The following is a 22,168-nucleotide window of genomic DNA, read 5'->3' as shown; positions in this document are numbered from 1 at the left end:
AATGTCTTTGATTTTAAAGCCCATGGCTTTTGAACATGCCACTGGCTTCCCCATAACTCTACCCTGCGCAGGTTCAGATCCTGGTTCTGGCACTTGCCAAGCTATATGTGCTCGGATTGGACACCTCACCTCCCTGACATGCAGTTTGCCAACTGTAAGTTGGACTAATGGAAGAGGCGAAATCAATTATATGGATCTATATTAGGATTGTTGCAAAGATTATAGGGATTAATATATGTATACCATTTAGAACAGTGCCTGATACATTCCAAGGGTTAGCTCTAGTTTTGTGTCTGTTATTGGTTTTAAAGGTGACATGATACTTATAGCAGGCTGAATCCTGGAAATGGTTATTAAAAAGACAGGCAATATGAATGTGCCAAACCCAAAAGGGACAACAAAGGCAGTCCTGTTTTCATCATTACGCAGTTTTCCCTAGGATGTCCCTGTCTTAGAACACGCACCACTGCTAACTAAACACAGCCTTTAGCATGACACAGAGGGGGCCAAGGCCACAGCCAGGTTGGGAATGGGGAAGGAGAACATGGTCTAAGAAATTCAGACTCACCCCAGACTCAGGGATACCCAGCCACACTTACCTGAGGAGTGGGTGGGAAGTTGGTTTGCTTGTATATTATTTCCAGGTTGGGCTTTTCTGCTCTTTCCCAGGCTTCTCAGAAGCTTAAAACAAAGAAAAATCAATTCAAACTCAGCCCTGTAAAGCCACAGATGTTACCAGGATGGGGTAATTCCAGAGAAGCGGGCACGTGCTCATGACTGGCATTATTCATCTTTCATAAGGAGAAGGTCTCTTATAACATATAACATTATATCAGTTTCAGGTATACAGTAAGAAGATACATCCAACCAGTGCGGGAAGGTCCAGGGCCTACACCCACCTTTCCATCAAAGGCACACACATACACACATAAGAACACTTGAAGTTAGACACCCTATTTTCAATATTACAGTGAAAACTCTCAGCTTTCCTGGGAAGGTGAGAAAATTCAGTTATAACCTATTTTTTAGTGTTCAGTTGGTCAGTTACCTTCAAGAAAATGGGGTTTTTGTGGGGGGAGGAGAAGGGAGCACCTGGTAAGGGTGAAGGAGTGAAGCTGTTGGTGGAGGAAACCACACTGAAGTTCTGGAAACCAAGAGAGATGATGAGAGGTTTCTAGAGGGCACAGGGAGAGAAGGGGCTGGGCACAGTGTGCAGAGAACTAAAGTCAAACTTGGGGACACCCTGGGTACAGCCAGCAGCAGAGCCCAGCCCTGCCCTAATAATGAGCAAATCATATTCATTGATTCATTCTCTCTATCCAGTCTACAGCTGTCCCATAAAACAATCTTCTTCCCAAAAAATAAGTGGAAGAATTCACTCTGGTCCTTTAACTGGCATCTGATTATTGGTGGATGTGGCAGGCACCATTTGTCTTTCCTGTGGTGATCAACAGATGAGATGGACATCAGACAGCACTGGGGAAGCCCTCCGGCCCACAGATGCCTCAAGCTCAAGAGAGCTTAGCTTCAAGCTAAGTGCAACTTAGCAAGAAGAAATGAGGAAAGATATCAAATGTTATCTATCAAGTCATCCTAAACTTTCCAGGCTGTGATCTAAGAGAAACCCCTATGGAATCTAGAATATCATCTCTGTCCTGCCCACTCTGCCTTCAGGCTGTAGGCACATGCTAAGGGGATTCTGAAGATAACAAAACCCTAACTCCTTTCCAGCAAGCACCTCCTACTGCTTCTGCCCCAGCTGGTCTGGTAGTATTGGGGAGGGAGAGAAGGTGGAGGAGGGGAAGAGGTGTCAGAGACCCGAGTGAACCCCCAGACACCTGCCAGAGCTCTAAACCTGCGTCAGAGTCTGTCTCCATCGAAAGGAAAGAAAGCAAGTGTGCCACAACCAAATCACAGTAGCCAGAGTGGAAAATACAGCTCTGACACGGGCCGTTGGCTCTGGGGAAAATTCTACTGATGAACCATATTGAGACACATTATTTATCTTCTATGGTTGCCAAGCCTGGGTTTCTCTTTCTTCCCTCTTTTTCTACTTGGGGGTGGCAGATATTTTCATTTCATTGAAATGGAGGGGCTGCTGTTGCCTGTCCTTAGGCAAGCCACAATTAGAGAAAGACTGAATACTTGCAGCGACTGGAATTCCATGGGGCTCAGGTATTCTTCTGGGACACTGAGAGGAAGGGCAGTAGAGAGGACCACACCATTATCATGTCCGTTTGTGAGATATAATCAGCATATAACATTATATCAGTTTCAGGTATAATGACATATTTTAACCTTCTAAAATTATTAAAGCCACACTGTTCATCTGTTTTTTTAATCCTCACTTTTTTTTCATTGCTTTTAGAAAGAGAGGAAGGGATAGAGAGAACCATTTATGTGAGAGAGGAACATCAATTGGTGGTCTCCCATTCACACCTGAACTATGGATTGAACCTGCAGCCCAGGTGTGTGCCCTGAAAGGGAATCAAACCCGCAACCCTTCAGTTATAGGACGATGATCCAACTACTGAGCCACACCAGCCAGGGCCACATTGTTCATCTTGGTATGATGCTTTGGGTAAAGAAATGAACTGATTAGCAGGAGACCAAAATTCTAATTCCTAGTCTGCCACTCAGGCAAGTTCTTTAAAGACTCTGGATTTCAATTTCCTTATCTATGAAATAAGAGGATCAATATGAAATTAAACTGGAAAATAAACTCCAAAATTCCTCCCAACTCTAATAACTCTAAGTTCTTGGAGTTGAGTCCTAACCCTACGCATTCTCCTACTTGACTTTGAGCACCCAGCTAACATCTCTAAGCCTCAGTTTCTTTGTCTGTAAAACCACAATAAGGACTCTGGCCTTCTTGTCTCTTAGGGTGACTGGGAAGACTGAATGATACATGTGAGAGTACTTTCTAAGCTTTGACACCTTGGACACATGGAAAGTATTTGTATTTCTACTTACCAGGACAAGGCAAGAAGATTTTGATTATCTGAAAATCCTGGTGTTCCATGAAACTAGCAACAGGCTTATAATAAAGAAGGAGAGGGTTTTTGTTGGATTAAAACAAATTCTGACCACTGGGATCATTAGACACCGTGGAATCTTTTCAAAAAGTCTTCAGGAAAAGAGTAAACAAGAATTGGTCCCAGATTGTTTAGTCACATCTTGTAAGCAAGAACCTAGATCAAATGACTCCTACTTAGCTTCTTTTGTTAAAAAAAAATTTAAGCCTCCTCTGTAAGGGTTAGAGTGGGAAGATACATAGATGATAGCCCTTTGGGGGCTATTTCCTATGTCTAAAGCTTACTGGAATCTAGGGGCAGCTTCCTGAAAGATGCTTTTAAAGGATGTGAGTGTGTGGGCAATGTTTTCTGAAGCAATGAATTAGGGAAAAGGGTGCAGTGGGATGCAGATAAGGTTTAGAAGCAATGTAGAGAAATAGTTTTGTAGTTTCCAAAAAAGTTCAATGAGCAAGTATGGCACCTTTGAGAAAATTCTTATGAAGAATTTACACATATAAGAAGGTACAGGTATAAGGCTTTTCCCCCCTCACCTGAGGACATGTTTTCATTGCTTTTACAAAGAAAAGAAGGGGGAGAGAGAAGTACGTCAATGTGAGAGAGAAACTGATTGGTTGCCTTCTGTACGCACCCCAACAGAGGATCGACTGGAGATAGAGCCTGTAAACTTTCAGTTTACAGGACAAAATTCCAACCAACTAAGCCACACCAGCCAGGGCACATACAGGTCTTTTAAACACCTAAGTTTTGGGGTCAAATCTGCTTCAACCACTAATAACTGTATGACTTGGGTGAGTTACTTGAACCTTATTTAACTCTTCTATAAAATAGAATTAATAATTGTATAAACCATTGAGGTTGTTTTAAAGCTTAAAGTGAAATAATAGAAAGTGCCTGGAACATAGTAAGAGATCAGAGAGGTAAAGGAAAACCAATTAAGCCAGGGAGTCCTTGGGTATGGGCATGAGCAGGGGTTCATGGGCTCTAGCCTTGGGTCAGACCTTGTCAAGTCCATGGCACATAGTAGGCACACACTATATAGTAGCAGATGGTGGGCATCACTTAGTCATAGACGAGCTGTAAAGAGTCACATACACATACACACTCACAACAGATCATTGCTTAAGCTCACATCTCCAGGTTGAGAAGATGAGTAAGAGGTCTGCACACCAGTGTGTTTTCCCAGCCATGCCACAGAAAGTCTGCAGGGTCCCATGAACCCTGGGCAGAGGGGGATTTTAGAAGGAAACTTTCTGAAAAACTCAGATCCCATGGCTGCAACATGATTGGATGAAAGGATAGTGAGGCCTGACAGACGGCACCACATGGGACAGTAGGAAGAATAAAGCCCAGGGAAAAGATGTGGATGTGGCTTAGTGGTTTGTGGCATGGTTAACAAGCAGAAAGTCCTGGATCCTACTCCTTCTGCTGGTTCTAGGAAAAGCCACCGGGGCCCCCATGCCCGAGTCAAGAAAAGACCACAAAGGAGCTAACTCTTTGATGCCGTTAGCTATTTTGTGGCCTTAAAGCATTTCAACCTATTGAAAAGCCTCTTCAATCATCTACAAGGGAGGAAAAAGAAGTGAGGAGTCCCATTTCGCAGACACAGAAAACTTAGGCTCACTGAAGATGAAACACATCCTCATAATCACATACAAAAAAAAGACTAAAACTAAAACAGGTCTCCCTTTCCTGGGCCTAGATCTCTACCATTTGAGAATCTTAAACCTATATGGTAACCAAAATGAATAAAATGTTCACACCAAGCTAGGCTGTGTCTCTTTTCTCTCCCTAGCACATGTGAAGCATAGGTCCAGGCCCCAAAGACACACACACACACACAATGTGTGTGCACACACACAAGTACACACCCAGAAAAAGATGCTTCACAACTCTAGGTGGTGTATAGCGAGTGCAGCCAAGTACAGTCATAAGCACTGGAGGATTTTTAAAAAGAGAGAAAGAAAATGTAGTGATATCAGATTGGTAAACAAAGGCTCACGGGAGAGGGTTCTGTTGGATGGAAGGGGAGAGGGTGAGTGAGGTCATTTCACGCCAACGAAGCCAAGTGGAAGCAAGGAGTTGAAAGAGAACAGAGCATCATCTGACAACAGGTGAGAGTCCCCCAAGTTGGCCAGAGACCTTGTATAGAAAAGTTTGTGGAAAAGAAGGCTGCAAGGTATTTGGGAGTGTGAATGCCAAGCTCGGGGGGCTGGGTTCTATTGAAGGCACTGGGCAGCCATTCAAGTTTCATGCACATGAGGGGTTGGTGATGAAACTGGTACATTCAGAAGATAGATGGTCTAGAGAACTCTAAACTGGTTGAAAGAATGCATTCTAGCCCTGACTGATGTGGCTCACTTGGTTGGAGCGTTGTCCCATAAACTGAAAAGTCGGGAGTTCGATTCCTGGTCAGCACACATGGCTGGGTTGTGGGTTCAGTCCCCAGTTGGGGACCATATATGAGGTCCCTGGCTATGGCACTAACAAGAGGCAACTGATCAATGTTTCTCTCCCTTTCTCTCTCCTTCATTCCCTTCTCTCTGAAATCAATACACATGTCCTTAGTTGAGGATAAAAAAAAGTATTCATCCATTTGCTGGCTGCATGGAGTTGAAGGGAACAACCACATAAAGAATTAAGTTTATCCTCCTTAGAATGGTAATGATAGTAACTACCAGCAACAGCTGAACCTCCACTGGCCCTTAACTAGGCTAGGGCGGGAAGATCAAGGGACTAGGATGGAGCCAATATGAAGAACTTGATACCCTTCACACCATTTCTGAAGACCCAGATCTCTGTTGCACTGGCTCCAGAGGGCCTCAACCGCAACGTTCCTATCACTATAGCCTATATGGAAGCAAGCTCTGGCTGCATATGGCCTCCTGCTATAACCCAGCTCCTCCTCCTCCCTTCCAGTTTACTCTAAAGCCCTCTGATTTTACATGAAATGAAACAGAAGCCTCTGCTGTAGTCATAGTGACCAGAAGCTCCTGCATGCTGCTCTCCACCCCATCTCCCTTCATCAAGGTCCCTGCCTTATTGGTCCCCTGCAGCCTCACCCCCACAGGAAGGACTCAGTGGTGATCTCAACTCTTCCTCCACTTGCACCACTCTTTGGATGTTCAAAGTCGTTACAGGAGGCTCAGAAGGGAAAGCGAAATTATAGTATCAATAGTCATAGCTGTTCTGATAGTAGTGGCTGTGGTAGTTGTAGTAATTGTAGCATAGTAGTATAGTATACGGAACACATTTCCAAGTAATAGTCATTGAGTACTCACCATGGGCCAGACACTGTGACATGCATTTAATCCCAGTTTCTGCTCATCACCAGGAGATGGGTGTTAGTACTTATTCCATCTCACACAGATGATAGGGTTTCCTTGGTAGAGGTGTACATGGAGTTCTGGATTCCAGTGCCTTGGTAGAGGTGTCCATGGAGTTCTGGATTCCAGTGGCAGAGCTGCAACAAAGGCCAGTTTGCCCATGACACCAGCTAAGGATGTCCTATTCTCCCTCCCCTTCCACTCCCAGCCCCAAGTCCCTATTCCCTCCTTCTTCACAGCACACAGCTGACTTGCAGCCCCCTTGACTAGATACACGTTTGTACACTGCAGTGCAGGTAGCTTCAACTTATGCACAGACGGTTGTGAGTCACTTTTCTGGAACCTGGAACAACGTCACTATAGAAGTTCATTTTATAAATGCCGATTTTTCCTAACTTACAGTTTAACTGAGTTATGCTATAAATAGCACCAAACTCAGTTCAGACTCATGGGATCTGGGGTCTACAAGATTTGCAAAGGAGAGTTTCTTTCTCCTACTGGACATATGACCTGCCTTAGGAAACATTTGAAATAGACAAAGTTGTCTTGGATCACCACCTATCACACTCTACTCCCTCTCCCTGAGACCCCTCCCTGAGAAGTTCTTGTCTACTTTCACCTCTGAGGAGACCTTCCCCTGCCCCACTGAAACCCCTGCCTTCTGCCAGGGGTTTGGCATACTCCCCTTCCCGGCTGTCTCAGCTCATGGCCGACCCCCCATGGAACTTAGGCTCTGGGGTCAGCAAACCTAAAGGGCTGCTGCTTCTTCAGTGGCTCTGAATCAGAGCTCAGTGCCTTTCTAGAAGTTACTGGCTACTTCATCAAGGATTTCTCAGAAGCAGAATCCTCAGGTAAGGGTTTTTTTTACCTCAGAAGGGTAAAAAAGAAGAAATAGATGCCCATCTCGGCTACAGAAAACAGGCATTTCTAAATTGGAAGTGACCTGTGTATCTTTTGCACCATTTATGTTCCTGTCCTCTGGGCCCTCAGTCTCCTTGCCCCATGGAGCTTTCTTCCCTGGATCTGTGAATCTGCTTCTTTGGAGCCTGCACAATGGTTTCACCACAGCAGTCAAATATCTGTTTCCAGCACTGGTCACTCCTCCCTGCCTTCTTTCTTTTTCTTTGTGGGGTACAACTGAGGGGCTGAGGGACTTCATTCATTGCTTCACAGCCGGTGGCAGCTGGCAGCTGGCAGCCCCTGAGACTGAGGCAGCACTCTAACTGGCTTCATTGTGTTTTGCCATGGGAATCTAGCACCCCACGGTCACCTCCACCAACAGAACCTATTACCTGAGACTCCTATCATGAGCCAACCACACCAAAAACATTTCCTCCTGGGCACTGGCCTGCCTCACAGCAGACATCAAAATGACACAGACATTTTACCATATGGTGTGGATAATTTCTTAAGAACATGAAGGCCCTTCTGGAAGAGATGTGAAGCGATCTCTAGGGCTTTCCAGTAATATTCTTTCCTCCCAGAGACAGTCAATGTGAGAAATCCACTTCCGGAAGGTGATCACCTCCCTCCCACACCCCGCCACCCCCGGGCCTGTGCTCTTGAGGAAAAGGCAGCATCACGTCCTCCCAGCAAGCGGAGGCCCTCTGATTTCCACTGCTCTCAGCAGGCCTGACTCACAACGAAACTGCAACTTCGAGAACACGAGGGGCCAGGATTGCAAGAAGGAAATACAGGTGAACACACGCAAACTGCCTGAGGAAAAGGTTTTGTTCCTCTTACAGAATGGCACTTCAGCTGGGCAGAAGTTGTGAACTGGAAGTGACTGAAGGAGCCTGCAGTCATGCTGACCTAGTGGATTTGGCAGAGAGGGAAAGTATGCATCAGAACCACACGTGCCACCTAAGTCCTGCCAAAGAGAACAGATGCAGCAGGGTTGGGAGGGGAGTTAGGGGAATAACAAAAGTCTGGGGTGTTAGCTTTGGAACGTATCTTAGAAAAGTAACTCTGTCAAACCTCCGCCTTTCACATGCAGAAAGGAAGGCTGGAAGATGGAAAGGAATGTGTTTGGGATCTCACAGTGGAAGGTCCAGGGCTGGTTACTGTTCTAGACATCTAAGCCAGAACTCGTTCTATTGTGGGATTCACTCCCCCAGCACTTGCCCCCCAGCTTCCTGCAACATCCTCAGAATATTGGGGTTGAGATCCTGTTGTATTCCAAGTCTTCAGGTCCACCAAGAGATATATCCAGTTCTATAGCAGCATGAGCATTACCACACAAAAGCATTAGCAACCACAACTCGGAAGTCTTGACAGCTTGTTATGGGCCAGGCACTCACCTAAGCACCTTTGGGCATTCCATTCTGTTCCTACAGCAACAGCAGCAGTCATCAGCTCCAGCTGTAGATACTCCATCATAGGAGAGCTCAGGAAATTGTCCAACATCACACCAGTGGTGAGGGGCAGAGCTGGGCTGCAAATTTAGTCCAAAACCAGGGTCCACACACTTAGCCATCACACTCTACTGCAAAGATCAGCCCCAAAGCAGGGCACATCGTGTGTTTTGCAGTAACTGAACACTTGGACCCAGAGCGGTGAGTGTTGGCAAAGTGGGGAAGATGAGTGCTTTGCTATCAGAGATCTAGCCTTTGCTGTCAGATGTGTATGAGGTCTGCCACAAAAGAGAGGCTTCAGTGCACAATTCTTAGCCACTCTTTCATGAATTCAGTCAATCAACTCCTTGATACTAATTTATATCCAACCTCCTGCTTGATGCTTCTGACCTTACTGTTACCAAAAACAGTCCCAGATCACCCAAAAGCCAAGGTTCAAACAAATTCTCTTCAATTTTTTGAAAAACCAATACTTTTAAAAGCATTGATATAATTGTCAAAATTAGCCAAAACTTGTTGGACTTCCTTAAATGTATCTTAAAATTTAGTGGTGTGTTATTTTGAACTGCATTCAAAGTTTAAATCATCTTAGGGCCTCAGGAGTTCTTAGTCCAGCTCTGGAAAAAAGAGATTCTGCTTCCACTCATTCCGTAGAGAGTCTCCCACAGTTGAAAGGGTACCAGGGATCAAGGTTTAATCCAACTACAAAATGTGTGGCCCAGTTCCTAAAACAATGCCTGCCTTATCAGTGATTTCTAAACTAGCCAAATCAGTAACAGCCCCTGACTGCATATGACCCTCGATTTTGCATGAGGTGAGAAAAGAATAAAAAAAATTGTATTAATTTGATTGGCTAAATCCTGGAAGTTGGATTGGGAAATGTCTAATTTTATTTTGTAGGTTATTCTGAAAACTGAGAAAGTACAAGCCTAACCAAAGAGAAAGCAAGGCTTTTTAACTTTGTGTCAGAACTGAAGGAGAGAGAGAAATACAAAGAAGAATTAAAAGTGGAAGTGAAAAGTGGAACCCAAAATAAGCCTACAGTAGAGTCCCTCTAATAGCCCTGCACCACCTGATCGTACACAGCACCTCAACCGTGTTGAGGCCAGGGGCCCCTTGGAGAAGGGAGTTTACAGTAATAGGCAAAACACAGCACATCAGCCCCTAAAATCGCATGGTTTCTGACTTGAAACCACAAACACTGCGTGTGAGGAAGCACTTCAGCTTCCATGACATACGTGATGCGCACAGGAGTTGCAGCGCTTAAAGGACCGTACTGGCTATTTGGAAACTCTGAATAAAGAAGACAACAGTGAAGCAGTGGGCTCCTTCCTGCTCCATGCAGACCAGGTGCCTTGTGGCTGTACCCCTCACCCCTTCCTCGGAGGCCAAACTTTGATCACCCTCCTCCTACTCATCTGCACTCAGAGATTTTTGTTAAACACTCAGGCCAGAGATTCTTAAAGGGTGGTCCAAGGACCCCTGAGAGGCCCTCCCTCTTCCAACTATATATTTGTGTAATGTGAGACTGGATTTTCTTTACACACTTCAACCACAACCACATATCACAACACACTGAATGTAGAAGCAGATGTAAAAATACAAGTTCTTCTATTAAAGCAGTATTTACAGAGATTTGGGACAAATGTCAAACAATGTCACTCTTCTCACTCAATGTGTTCTGACTTGGAAAATATAGCTATTTCTCATAAAAATTATGTTATTTGTGTTAACATGTAATGGGTTTTTAGTATTATTACTTCAAAATGTCATAAATAGACGTGCTTTTAATTTCTCATTTTCAGTTTCTAATATAACTATTGATAGATATAACTCACATAAGTAAAAGCTCTTCAGTGATTTTTAAGAATGTAAAGAGTGCTGAACCCTAATGACTTAGAGAATCTAGGACCACACTGGATGTAACAGCACACTCCCACTCCCTCCCTGGGAGACTTTATGACCTAAGGCTGGCATGTAAATGACATAGTCACAGCAGAAGTAGCATGAATCCAGAATGGAGGGAGCATTTGGCTCTTCCCATGTAATGCAGATGTATGTCTAAAGCACACATTAAAAACACAAGGGGTATAGACCCTGGCCAGGTAGCTCAGTTGGTTAGAACAGTGTCCTGATACACCAAGGCTGCAGGTTCAATCCCCAGTCAGGGCACATACAAGAATCAATCAAGAATGCATAAATAAATGAAACAACAAATTGATGTCTCTCTCTCTCCCCCCACCTCCCTTCTTCTCTCTCAACAATCAATTTTAAAAACACACACAAGGGGTCTGGTTGAGCAGTTAGAGTTAGGGGTACATTTTAAAGATAAAGATCAGAATAGACAAGATGAAGTAATCAGCTTTTTGCTGTCTTGAATAAAGTTTCTTGAAGGAGATGGTGCTTTAGGGGTACTGTGGTGGGAGGCTATGCCAAACCATGTCTTTTAGTGCCTCTGTAATTATGTCTCAGAGACAAATGCAGTAGAAACTCTTTTTTGTCTGCACATATTCTAAGGCGAGAAAGGGAACCTTACCCAGAAAGGTCAAGTGGCAGCCATTGAAAGGTTAAGTGGGGAAGGGAGGGTATTGGGGTCTGGAAATAATCATTCTGGCTAAAAAGTGGAAAACAGTTTGGAGAGTGGATATTAGAATATCAATTAGGCTTTATTTTGGAGCCCATAAGAGATAGGATGATAGCTTGAACCAGATGATTAATGATGATGGAAATGGAGAGAAATAAGCAGATTAGAAAGATGTTTGTGAAAAAAAATCTGGAGGACGTCGAAATAGATCGCACATAAATGGGCAAGAGAGAAGGAGAAAACAACAAGTTATTTCTAGATTTCTGGCTTGTATAATGGGTTAGATGGTAGTGCCATTTACTGATTAAGGAAGAGTGGATGAAGCTGAGACCAGAGAAAGAAGATGATGAGTTTAGTCTCATATTCAGAATCAACTACATAAACTAGGGTGGGCCCAGGGCAATGAAAAGGTAAGCCTGTTGTTCAACAATTATAAGAATTTCAAGACAGTTACAGCAGGGCAAGGACAGGGCTTTTCCAAGTGTGGGACCCTGTGTGACCACACAAGTCTCAGAGCCACAAAGCCAGAGTTTGAGGTGTCAGCCATCCAGAAAAGATTTGAGTAAACTCAATCCCATCACACTAACAGCACAGGAGCCACTTGTGCCCCCAGTGCAGAAACTCACTTGCTATCCTAGGTTGTCATGCAAACAGAGCAAAACAGCTATATCCTCTGGGTAACAGGAGACCTCCAACACCCGGTATCCTGGCTCCCATAAACCAAATGTCTCATATGACAAGTTACAGATCATGGTGCGCCCTAAGGAAAATCCAAATTGCTTGATTCTCCTCATTGCACAAAGGGGAATTCCACATTGGCTGTCCAGAGATCAGCCCTTCCGCTGTGGTTTAGTGTCTGCTTCATCTGCCTGCCACGATCTTCGGAGGAGCACCCAGTCGGGTTTGCATACACTTTGCTTTACAGGGCCAAGGGGTCGGCCCCAGCTCAGCTCCTTCAACTCACCAGTCTTTTATTATAAAGCACCCCAGGCACAAGACCAAAGTCAGAAGAGCCCGGAACAGGACTAGGGCACAGATCCCTGCCCCTTGGGCCCCCGCCTGGCCACGCTTGGGGGTGTGATGCCAGACTTGGGTTGACCAGGCCTGTTGCAGCACAGCCACTGAGGAAGTCTCTGACTGGGGAGCTAAGGTTATTCAAGAGAATACTCGAAATTTCAAGCTGGGGAACTATTTGTATGCACTAGATGTCCTAGATAAGAAGAAATGAAAGTCCCACTATCAGCCATGAAGTAGTAACTCCTAATGGGTGAGCAGGAGCCAGTCCCCAAGGGGATTCTTCATCAGGACAGTGATCCCATTGCCCTAGGAAGCCACCATTCCACCTTCTCTGCCTGCAAAATGAACCTGTCTGTTCCCTCCTAGATGACCCTATTAGCAGGTAAAGTGGCTGAACCCTGAGTCCAGCAAGCCCAGGTTCCTTAGCCTTCCTTTCAAAGATCCAGTGCAGCCCACAGGACTTTCCTCACATTTGGGTCTGAGTTGTGAAATTGCTCAAGGGGCAGGGCAACTATATCAAGAAGGCTGTCATTTTGCTGAAGGTAGATGGGAGGTGACTCCTTATAAGATCTAGTGTACTATAAATAAGACCCTCCAAACTGTATTCACACACACACACACACACACACACACACACACACACACACACTGGCAGTTCTTATCTGCCTAGACTCCTCTGCAACTAAACCAGTGAAACTCACTGAGTGGAACTCTACAGAAACCGCATTAGGATGTCCTGGGCTGATATGCCTTTAGACCTTTGGACTTTACCCATGCCCCTTCTTCCTGACATCCTGCAGCAATGAACAGCAGAGCAGGGAGGCAGGAAAAGCGGCTTGTGGGTGGTATGTGAGAGGTGTCCCAGCCTTGGACTATCTGCCTCTGGACTTCTTGTTGGGTGAAACAAAAAAATAATAATATCCCTTGCTTTTTTAAGCCATGCTTATTTAGTCAGATTTTCTTTTTTTTTTTTATGCGGCTGAATGCCAAAATTAGGGAATATTTTAGAGCAGGGGTGCAAGAGAAGAAATCTTTTCCCCTCCCACGACCTTCCTCTTATTTTCCAGTCAGCCCCCACTGAAAAATTCATTTAAATTCAATTTAATAAGCATGTATTAGATACCCCCTGTGCATCTGGACTTGAGGGAAGTTTAGACTCAGACCATTTAACCTCAAGGAGCTCACAATTTGCTGAGGGGCATTTGTATCCTCTTGAAATCCTCAAGATCAAACAGGGCCCAGACTGACACTCCTTCCATCCACAGGTCCTGCTCTCTGGCTCTCTTCCCTACACGGGCTCTTCCCTTGGACTAAAACCCAAACTCAGATCTCCTAAAATGCAGATTGTCAGCATTTATGGCTCAGAGGTGACCTACAAGTCTGGGACTTATGGACCCTAAGGACTTTTCTAATAAAGAGATTATCTTCACAGCCTTGAGAAATAGGATGACTCCTATTTTTGTTGTTCTCCTTGTTTTGTCAATATGAAAGAAGAGGGTCTCGATTTTTCCCAAAATGTTCACCCCTATTCTCTGGTATCAGCTTGACATCAATCCTGAGATGTGTTGATAGGGAACATATTGTTATCTCTATTTGTTAATTAAGAAAATGCATCACAAAATTTGCCTATGGTTATCTCTGACCAACTAGATTCTGAAATTTTGAGACAAGAGAGGACAATGATTTCAAATCAATGGGGAAAGCATCAACTATTCAACAAATGGCTTATGGAGTAAAGAAAGATAGAAATGATTTTTGTCCACTTGCCTCCTCCATGCCATCTTGTGCATGAAGGTACATATGTATATACATATATGTACATATATATCTCAAATCATAAGAAAGTGGAAGAGATGCTTCTTGCCTCCCTAAGTTGCTCCCCCATCACTCTGAGTCCTTGTCTATATCCAGACCAGCCTCCTTAGCATTCTTCCCCCAGCCCTAGCCAAGGCTCCCAGGAAACTATGCTATTCTCATCCTAATATAATAAAGAGGAAGCTGTGTACCTGGCACCTACCATGGGCCAGACCCTGTGCTCAACACAAGGTATACACAGGATAACAAAACAACATCCTGCTTCAGAGACCTTACAGTTGATGGGGGGAGACAAGGTGTGGACATGGATGACAGCTATAGGCTTGTAGGTTTAGTAGTGGAGGAAAGCACAGAGCATGGTGGCAAACAAAAGTTAGAGGGGTCCATGCTGCCTGCATTGAGGAGAACCTCAGAGCTTTGCCCTTGTTCAGGTCCTCCGCCCTAACTGCTCTGCTACATTAAATCTGCACTTGGAACACTCAGCTCAGAGAGGGGTCAGCCTAATGGGCTAAAGCAGACCCAGACCAGAAAACACAGGAACCAAGAGCAAAGAAGGGAAGAAAGGATGCAAGACCCAGCTCCTGGCTCCTCCGTTTCCTGGTTATAAAATGAAGTCCTCCTAAGCCCAGTTCACATCTGGCAGGAGAAGCAATTCCTGTGTTAGCACCACTCCTATTTCCAAAAGGCTCTTTCTCCCTTCATGACTCTTAGGTTTCTATATTAACACTCCCCAAAGGATTGAGAGGAGAGGTTGCAGTCCCTGATTCTGACTTACAAGGTACAATTACAGAGTGGTCCCCCTCGCTTCTCCCTCCTACTCATTCCATCCGGACCCTAGTGTGTCCACTACACTTGTCTAAAACAGCTCCTTCTCTGATATGGCAGGCTCAGAACCCAGCGCCATTCAAGGTGTCCCAGTACTGTTGCAGGGGGGCAAGGAAATAGCAGAAATCGGCAGATGTCCTACAACCTGGTCCATTTGTTAGTTCCCCAAGCTCCACCCCATGCGAGGCCCAAGGCCATACTGTTGCCTCCCAGGACAGACAGAAAACATACACAAAGAAGTCAAGGGACATGCCCCGGATTTGAAGAGGGACAGAACCAGGACAGAGTCCAGGCCTTCAACACTCAATCCCAGGTCAGTGTTCTCCCCATTACTGTCTTCACTGGTGGAAGAAGCCCCTGTGGTAGCTGGAGGTCAGGGCACAAAAGACCCCCAGAGACTTCCCAGAGACCTGAAGAAGTATGTCACTGTCCCCATCTTTCCTAACTAGAGAGAGAGTAACGTGCCTCATTACATCTGGCCACTGTGCCCCTCGCCCCCCCCCCCCCACATGCACGTACATTCACATGTCCAAATCCAAGACAATAAAGGCTTCTTTGGGAAAGGAGAGAAGAAATAGGTAAAAGAAAAGAAAGGGGTCTGCAAGCCAGCCTTCACGGAGTCCTCACTTATTTTCTGTGTTATTTCTACTTCTTCCTCCCCATCTTTCAAGCTTCAGTCTCCAGCCATAGAAGCTACAACTAAAAGAAAGCTGGAACCCTCCAGTCCAATCTTTTCATTCCATACACTGGGAAGAGTGTAGAGCAGAGTAAGGAGCATGGATGGTGCCAGTGTCGGGCCAGCCTGGGTGCAAACTCTGGCCCCCTCACTTAGCACTCATGTAACTTTGTGCTGGTTACTTAACATCTCTGGCCCCAGCCTGCTCGCTAGAAAATGGAGGTGATAAGGGTCATGCTGACTGGCAGTTACCAAACTTATGAAAGGAGTGAACTACTCTTACTTACTTCCCCATAAGTCCTGGGACAGCCGAGGAGGTAGAGACGTGGTCCCAAGTGTCTCAGAGAACCCAGAGCCAGGGAAGAAGCCTGGAGCTCATCCCACATTCCTTTCCATCCTGTGGGAGGTCAACATCTTCAAGGGGCAGCCTTGGAACAGAAAATGAGAGAAGCATAAGGCAGCTTTCACTCAGGAAATCTAAGGCCCTAAGAGTTGAGGTGACTCCCTAATTCAGCAAGGAGAAGCCCTGAGTATTCAACCCAGGTTAAAAAAGGGATCCAATTATTTCTCAACCCCCGTATACTCTGGAATGGCCAATTTGTCCACGTCACTATGACCTAGGAGCACGTGAAGGGAACCCACAACTGTGGGCTTCTGCACACAGAACAGCTGTCCATCCCAGGAAATCAACTTTTTTTTTATTAAGAGAAGCTGAAAAATTATTTTAAAAGAAGCAGCTAATTCTAAATATAGCTGTAGTGCAGAAGTTCTTCAATCATCCTTTTTGCTTACGATGCAAAAAATTAGCACTTAACGAAGTTCATCGAATGCAAAGAGTGGTCTATGGAAGGGAGGAGGAGCTTCGGTCAGGAAACATGTGGGTTTTTTTTTTTATGAATGGGGACAATATAAAAGGGGACACAGAAGGTGAAGGTCTACACACCAGGGCCTTGCTCTTGCAAAACCAAACCACAAGGCCGACTCACAGGAGGCAGAGCACCACCATGCCCAGCTCAGCACTTCTCTGTTGCCTGGTCTTCCTGGCCGGCGTGGGTGCCAGCCCAGGCCACAGCAGGCTATCTGAGAACAACTGCAGTGACTTCCCAGCCAACCTGCCCAATATGCTTCGAGAGCTCCGCACTGCCTTCAGCAGGGTGAAGACTTTCTTTGTGAGTATGATGCCTCCTGTCCTTCCTCCTTGAGACCACCTGAACTAGGCATTCTGCTAGAGCTGCAAGATCACTCCTTCCTGTTCTCTTCCGTCCCCAGCACTCATTGCCCCCAAAGTTAAATTCTTAGAGACTCCCCTAGTCAAGCTATGGGTTCAAAGAGTTAAGCTAAGCCCAGATAATGCACCGAATGTGCAGGTTAAAAGCTGCCTATGGGAAAAAGCACTCTCTCTCCCTCCTGTGCTCAGAAACTTTTTACAAGATTCTGCTGGAGGTCAATGCTTCATTTTCTGGGAGAAATCACAAAGTGGGTGACTGAGGGTGAAGATGCTGCCCACACCCTCTGGCAGGGAAACATAAATTCCCCCTGCTAAGAGCAGTCCAGAACCTGAAAGGCTGCCAGCTGGGGAAGTGCCATGCAGGGGGGATCCTGCGTGAAGAGCTGCCCCCCATTCCCAGAGAGCCCAGAAAGCTGCAGCCAGTGAGAGCAGGACAGGGGTGGGGGTAGGGAGACAGGAGAGAGCACTGAAAGGCTGACATGGGTGGTTTCTTCAAACCCAATGTGTCTGCAGGAGGAGGACCAGGACCAAGTTGAGCTTCTGTCTTTTCTTCAAAATTGGGCAGATCGTTTTAAATAATTTGATCCCAAGGGGGAGGACCTGATTTAACTAAGGGTTCCAGCACTGAGTATGCCTCATTTTGAAAACGCTCCAGGTTTGGGCCAGGACTACATTGATTAAATATCAAAAGGTCTATAATAAAGGACATTCGTTTCAGGTATTTCTCCAAACCTCAGCTTTATTCTCATTTTGTTCTTCTTGCAGCAAATGAATGACCAGCTGGACAGCATGCTGTTGAATGGGTCCTTGCTGGAAGATTTTAAGGTGAGAGCCGGGTGGGTGGGTGGGTGAGTGTGACCCTTGACTAGGAGAAGTGAGGCTCTGCCTCACACCCGCAGGAAGCTGGGTCTGCTTTCTTCTCTTGAAAAGGAGAAGTGGAAAGATCTTAACTCAGCATAAGGCCAACCAGAGGGTTACAAAGGGCTCAGTCCTGGGGGGAGGTGGCTAAAGAGAGGTCCCTGGGGACAAAGCCATGCTCTCCAGCTAGTGGCAGCAGCCCTTTCTCCCATTCACCCCCATCTCTACCACATGCTTCTGCCCTTAGGGTTACCTGGGTTGCCAAGCCCTGTCAGAGATGATCCAGTTTTACCTGGAAGAGGTGATGCCCCAGGCTGAGAGCCAGGGCCCAGACATCAAGGAGCACGTGAACTCCCTCGGGGAAAAGCTGAAGACACTCAGGCTGAGGCTGCGGCGCTGTGTGAGTAGCAGGCTTGTTCTCTTCCTTTCGGCTTTTCAGAAACTCCAGAACACTGCCTCATCCCCTCATGTCACTCACACCCAGGCACAGGCACGCAGAGTGCCAAGAGCCCGCTCATTTCTCTCTGAGCAGGGGGTGGGGTGACTGCTAGGCATTTACATGTGAAGATTTGCAAATAGCTTTCCTGTTATTTGTGAGTCATTTGTGGGTTATTAACTACTCCCCTGTCTCTTTATGAAAGGGGCCCAGAGCTTTCGTCAGGGCTCCCTTGTCCCTTGAGACCTAAGTAAGCCTTGGCTCCAGCGGGAGGAGACAGGAGGTGAGGATCCGGGGGAAGGAAACTCCACTTCCTTCTTATTCTGAACCTTTTGAAAGCAGACTGACAGGATTTTCCCGGGTTCTTTAGAAGGGCCCTGAGGTTAGTGTCTGTGAACAGGATAATTAATCTGTTTCTCCAACTGAAATAATACCGTCATCAGTGGTTTCCTTGGTTCTCTTGCAGATAATGGAAGATCAGCAGATGTGGGTCTCTATTTGTAGGATGGGACTATCAAAGTGTTCTGTCCTCATAGCTGAGAGCGTGTCTCTATTTCTCAGGGACTTAGAAATGGTCTGCAGTGTCTGGGACTGAGGGGAGGGACAGGACAGAGAAGCAGGAAAGGACAAAAAGGCTGGCTCAGCATCTAGGCAGCACTGTGCACGGCAGGGGAGGAATCTCCGAGACCTGGGCTTTCAGCAAGCCTTGCAAACATTTCAGACTGGCTTCCTGACTGGCTCCTGGGCTATGTTTCTTCTCTGTCTGGCGGGGAAGAATGAGAGGTAGGGTTGGCCAGGGGAAGGCATTCGGGATGAGTTCGGCCCCTACTTCTTTCCACCAGCTTTCCCCCCACATGCTATGGACTCAGGGGCTGGGAGCCAGAATCTTTAACACTTTCTCTTTTCTTCCACAGCATCGCTTTCTGCCCTGTGAAAACAAGAGCAAAGCAGTGGAACAAGTGAAGAGTGCCTTTAGTAAGGTGAGCTTGCATGGTGGCAGAGAGGGTTTGGGGAATAGGACCTCTGACCACTCCCTAAGGGGCAGAGGTTGGCAGATGCTAAGTTGTCCCCATCCTTCGTTGGGAGGGACTGTGGGAACCCAACAGATGGTGTGACCTCCTCAGCCAGTGAGGATCTGCCGCCTCGGTTATATTTGTTTTCTGTGAAGTCTCTTTGGGGGTTTCTAAATGACTGCTCCCCGCCTTTGCAGGCCTGTGGGTTGAGCCAGCCAACCAGCCTGTGAACACAGTGAGCTAGGTGCTGGGGAGAGTGACAAAGGAAACAGAAAGTAGCTTGTTGGGAATCCAGGCCGAAGCCACACGTGCAGGAAGCTGACACGTGAATGTGCACACACAAACATACCCAGGGGTTCACCCTAGACTCCTCAAAACTCAGGCAGAGCAGGAAGCAGGATCCTCACTTATCTAGAGTTGGTCCATGCCCACTTTCCATCTGCCACTCACTACTCCCAAGGTACCTGAAAATGACAACTCTCAAACCAAATGGGGTTTCACACTTCCAACTGTTCGTGAACATTTAAATCCCATTACCCAGAAGCCATGTGGCCTGTGCCTTCTTTGGTGTCTGGGGACAGACCCTGGGCAGGGATCCAACATCAGGGGACATGAATCCCCTGACACAGGCCGGAACAGCTGGGCGAGTCCTGCTCAATCTGTTGGTGGAAAAGAATAAACCTAAAAGAAGCTCCCTTCTCTCCTTTCTCACTGTCCTGCTTTCAGAGTGGTTCCTCTAAATGTTTTTTCATCGAATTCTGAATAAGCATCATGTGAGCACATGACCTTTAAAATTGTTGAAAAGGCACCGTTTTGAAGACTGTGCTTTGCAGACTGGATATTCGTCTTGCCACCCACTGCTAGCCATGCCTCGCATCAATGCATAGCTTTTCTCATGGCAGCTGGACATATCCTCAGGTTCTCTGGGTCCATCCTTCACCTCCCTACTTGAGAGGTTGAGTGCAGCTTCTGGGCCCCAGGATCGCAGCATCCAAGTGAGAGGCCAACTTTACTTATTCACTCAGATTGCGTTTTCACTAAACTTTTCTTATCTCCCCACACAGCTCGAAAAGAAAGGGGTCTACAAAGCCATGAGTGAGTTTGACATCTTCATCAACTACATAGAAGTCTACATGACAATGAAGATGAAAAAATGAAACATCCTAAGGAACAAAACATCCAGGATGATGACTCTACTGGACTCTAAGGAATAAATTCAAGATCTCCAGAATCGGATCCAGGGTTCCAGGAGAGATGGACCAGCTCCTTGGAGAACCCCAGAGTACCTCTCTCCTAGAATATTTATTACCTCTGATACCTCAACTCCCACTTCTATTTATTTCTGAGCTTCTCTGTGAACTATTTAGAAAGAAGCCCAATATTATAATTTTTTCAATATTTATTATTTTCACCTGTGTTTAAGCTGTTTCCGTAGGGTAACACCTTATGGTATTTGAGTGTTTTAAGAGAAATTGTAAGTTATATAATGAAAAAAATGTTTCTTGGGAAGCCAACAGAAGCTTCCATTCTGAGCCTGACCATATTTTGTAGCTGTTGAGCTGTTTTCCCTGACCTCCCTCTAATTTCTTTTGTCCCTGGGCCTGGGGCTCCCAGAGTGTTATAAAGGTCTCCTCCTCTTAGGAAGAGAAACTAGGGAGCCCTTTGGTGACTACTATCCCAGTGGCTCAAAGGGATTTCCCTGACCTCATTCCCCAACCACTTCATTCTTAAAAGCTGTGGTCAGCTTGTTATTTATAACAACCTAAAATTGGTTCTAATAGAACTCAGTTTTAACTAGAAGCAGTTCAATTCCTCTGGGAATGTTACATTGTTTGTCTGCCTTTGTAGCAGATTTTAATTTTGAATAAATAAATGGGTTTTATTAAAATCATGTTATGGTGTCAGTTGATTTCTGTCTGACTAAAACTATTCCCTCAAAGCATCCAAGATAGAAGAGAGTAGATGAGTGAGTTCTGTGTTCCAGAGTGAGATGCCAACTACCCTCTCCCAGGAGGAGGGAAGGCTCCAAATCCAAGCAGGGATCGGGGGAAGATAGTCTCCCTTCAATAGCCAATATCAAAGACCACTATAGTCTTTCCATAAACTCAACCCTTGAAGGAATTACCCTTAAATCCTCAAAGAGCATGCTGATTTTCAAGGCTAAGGACAAATTGGAAAATAAGCAGAGGAAGTTTTTTAGTGTTCTTTGCTTCTTCAAGCACCCAAATTCCAGGCACGAACACTCAGTTGCCTGGGTTGTCGGAAGGACTGAGATGGAGTGCTTTCAGGGCTCCAGCACTTGGAGATGGCCCCAGGGCACACACCTGGTTGTGACTGGTCTTCACAACCACAGGTGTCCACAGAATCCTCCCTGAGCTGAGGCAACAGGCTGGCCCAACAGAGTAGAACATAATTTGCTAAATTAGCCCACTCAGTAGGAAACCCCAGGATTCAAGCTGCTGCCACTCTGTGAGCCATCAGACAAAGACAAGATTGGCTCCTGACTGGAATCTTCTGGGAGGGGTATGGCAGCTGGGGAAGCCCTGCTCAAAGCCCAGTGGCTTGGAGTGGCAAAGGGCAAAGAATGGGCTGAGTAAACACCTCACGCTCTGCCCAGGCAGCCCCGGTTCTAAGGGATGGTAAGAGCTGACTGGCTGTGGTCAGTTTTTCAGTAAGACCTGACTCACTTCGGTTAAATTAACCATAGGAAGGAAGTGGGGAGGATCAAAGCTGAAATTCTGAGATGAAAGGTTAGGCTTAAGAATGGAAGCTAGTAGAAGAAAATGAGAGAAGGAGTGACGTAGTCTTCACTAAGGCTCTCCTTACTGAAATGGAGAAGGAGCTATGAGGCCCTCAGCAGAGAAGGTTCAGGCATGTAGGGCTGTCTTCCGGGCAGCGCACACTAACTCAGATTTGAGGTTGGCACCTCACGTGAGGGAAGTGGGCATCTGAAGCCAAAGAACAGAAACCCACCTGAGGAAGCCACACAGCTAATCAGGTGTTG

At 46.0% G+C, this 22,168-nt stretch overlaps 1 protein-coding gene across 1 annotated transcript; it reads left to right on the top strand.

Annotated features, from left to right (window-relative positions):
• The first annotated feature begins 15,859 nt into the window (after positions 1-15,859).
• On the top strand, positions 15,860-21,052 carry IL10 (interleukin 10). Its single transcript, XM_028530819.2, has 5 exons — positions 15,860-16,798; positions 17,623-17,682; positions 17,963-18,115; positions 19,066-19,131; positions 20,229-21,052. Exons 1-5 carry the CDS (start codon positions 16,457-16,459, stop codon positions 20,319-20,321), a joined length of 714 nt encoding a protein of 237 aa, XP_028386620.2. The 5' UTR covers positions 15,860-16,456; the 3' UTR covers positions 20,322-21,052.
• Positions 21,053-22,168: the final 1,116 nt, after the last annotated feature.

Source organism: Phyllostomus discolor, chromosome 14 (assembly GCF_004126475.2).
Source record: "Phyllostomus discolor isolate MPI-MPIP mPhyDis1 chromosome 14, mPhyDis1.pri.v3, whole genome shotgun sequence".
NCBI classification, from domain to species: Eukaryota; Metazoa; Chordata; class Mammalia; order Chiroptera; family Phyllostomidae; genus Phyllostomus; species Phyllostomus discolor.
The sequence above is the reverse complement of the archived record's forward strand: the minus strand, read 5'-3'. Positions and strand labels throughout refer to the sequence as shown.

Bases quoted from the DNA above. Each gene is read 5' to 3' on its own strand.
- IL10 (XM_028530819.2), top strand. From the start codon at position 16,457: ATGCAAAGAGTGGTCTATGGAAGGGAGGAGGAGCTTCGGTCAGGAAAC. The intron at 16,799-17,622 runs GTGAGTATGATG...TTCTTCTTGCAG, and splicing joins GCAGGGTGAAGACTTTCTTT to CAAATGAATGACCAGCTGGA. The intron at 17,683-17,962 runs GTGAGAGCCGGG...TTCTGCCCTTAG, and splicing joins CCTTGCTGGAAGATTTTAAG to GGTTACCTGGGTTGCCAAGC.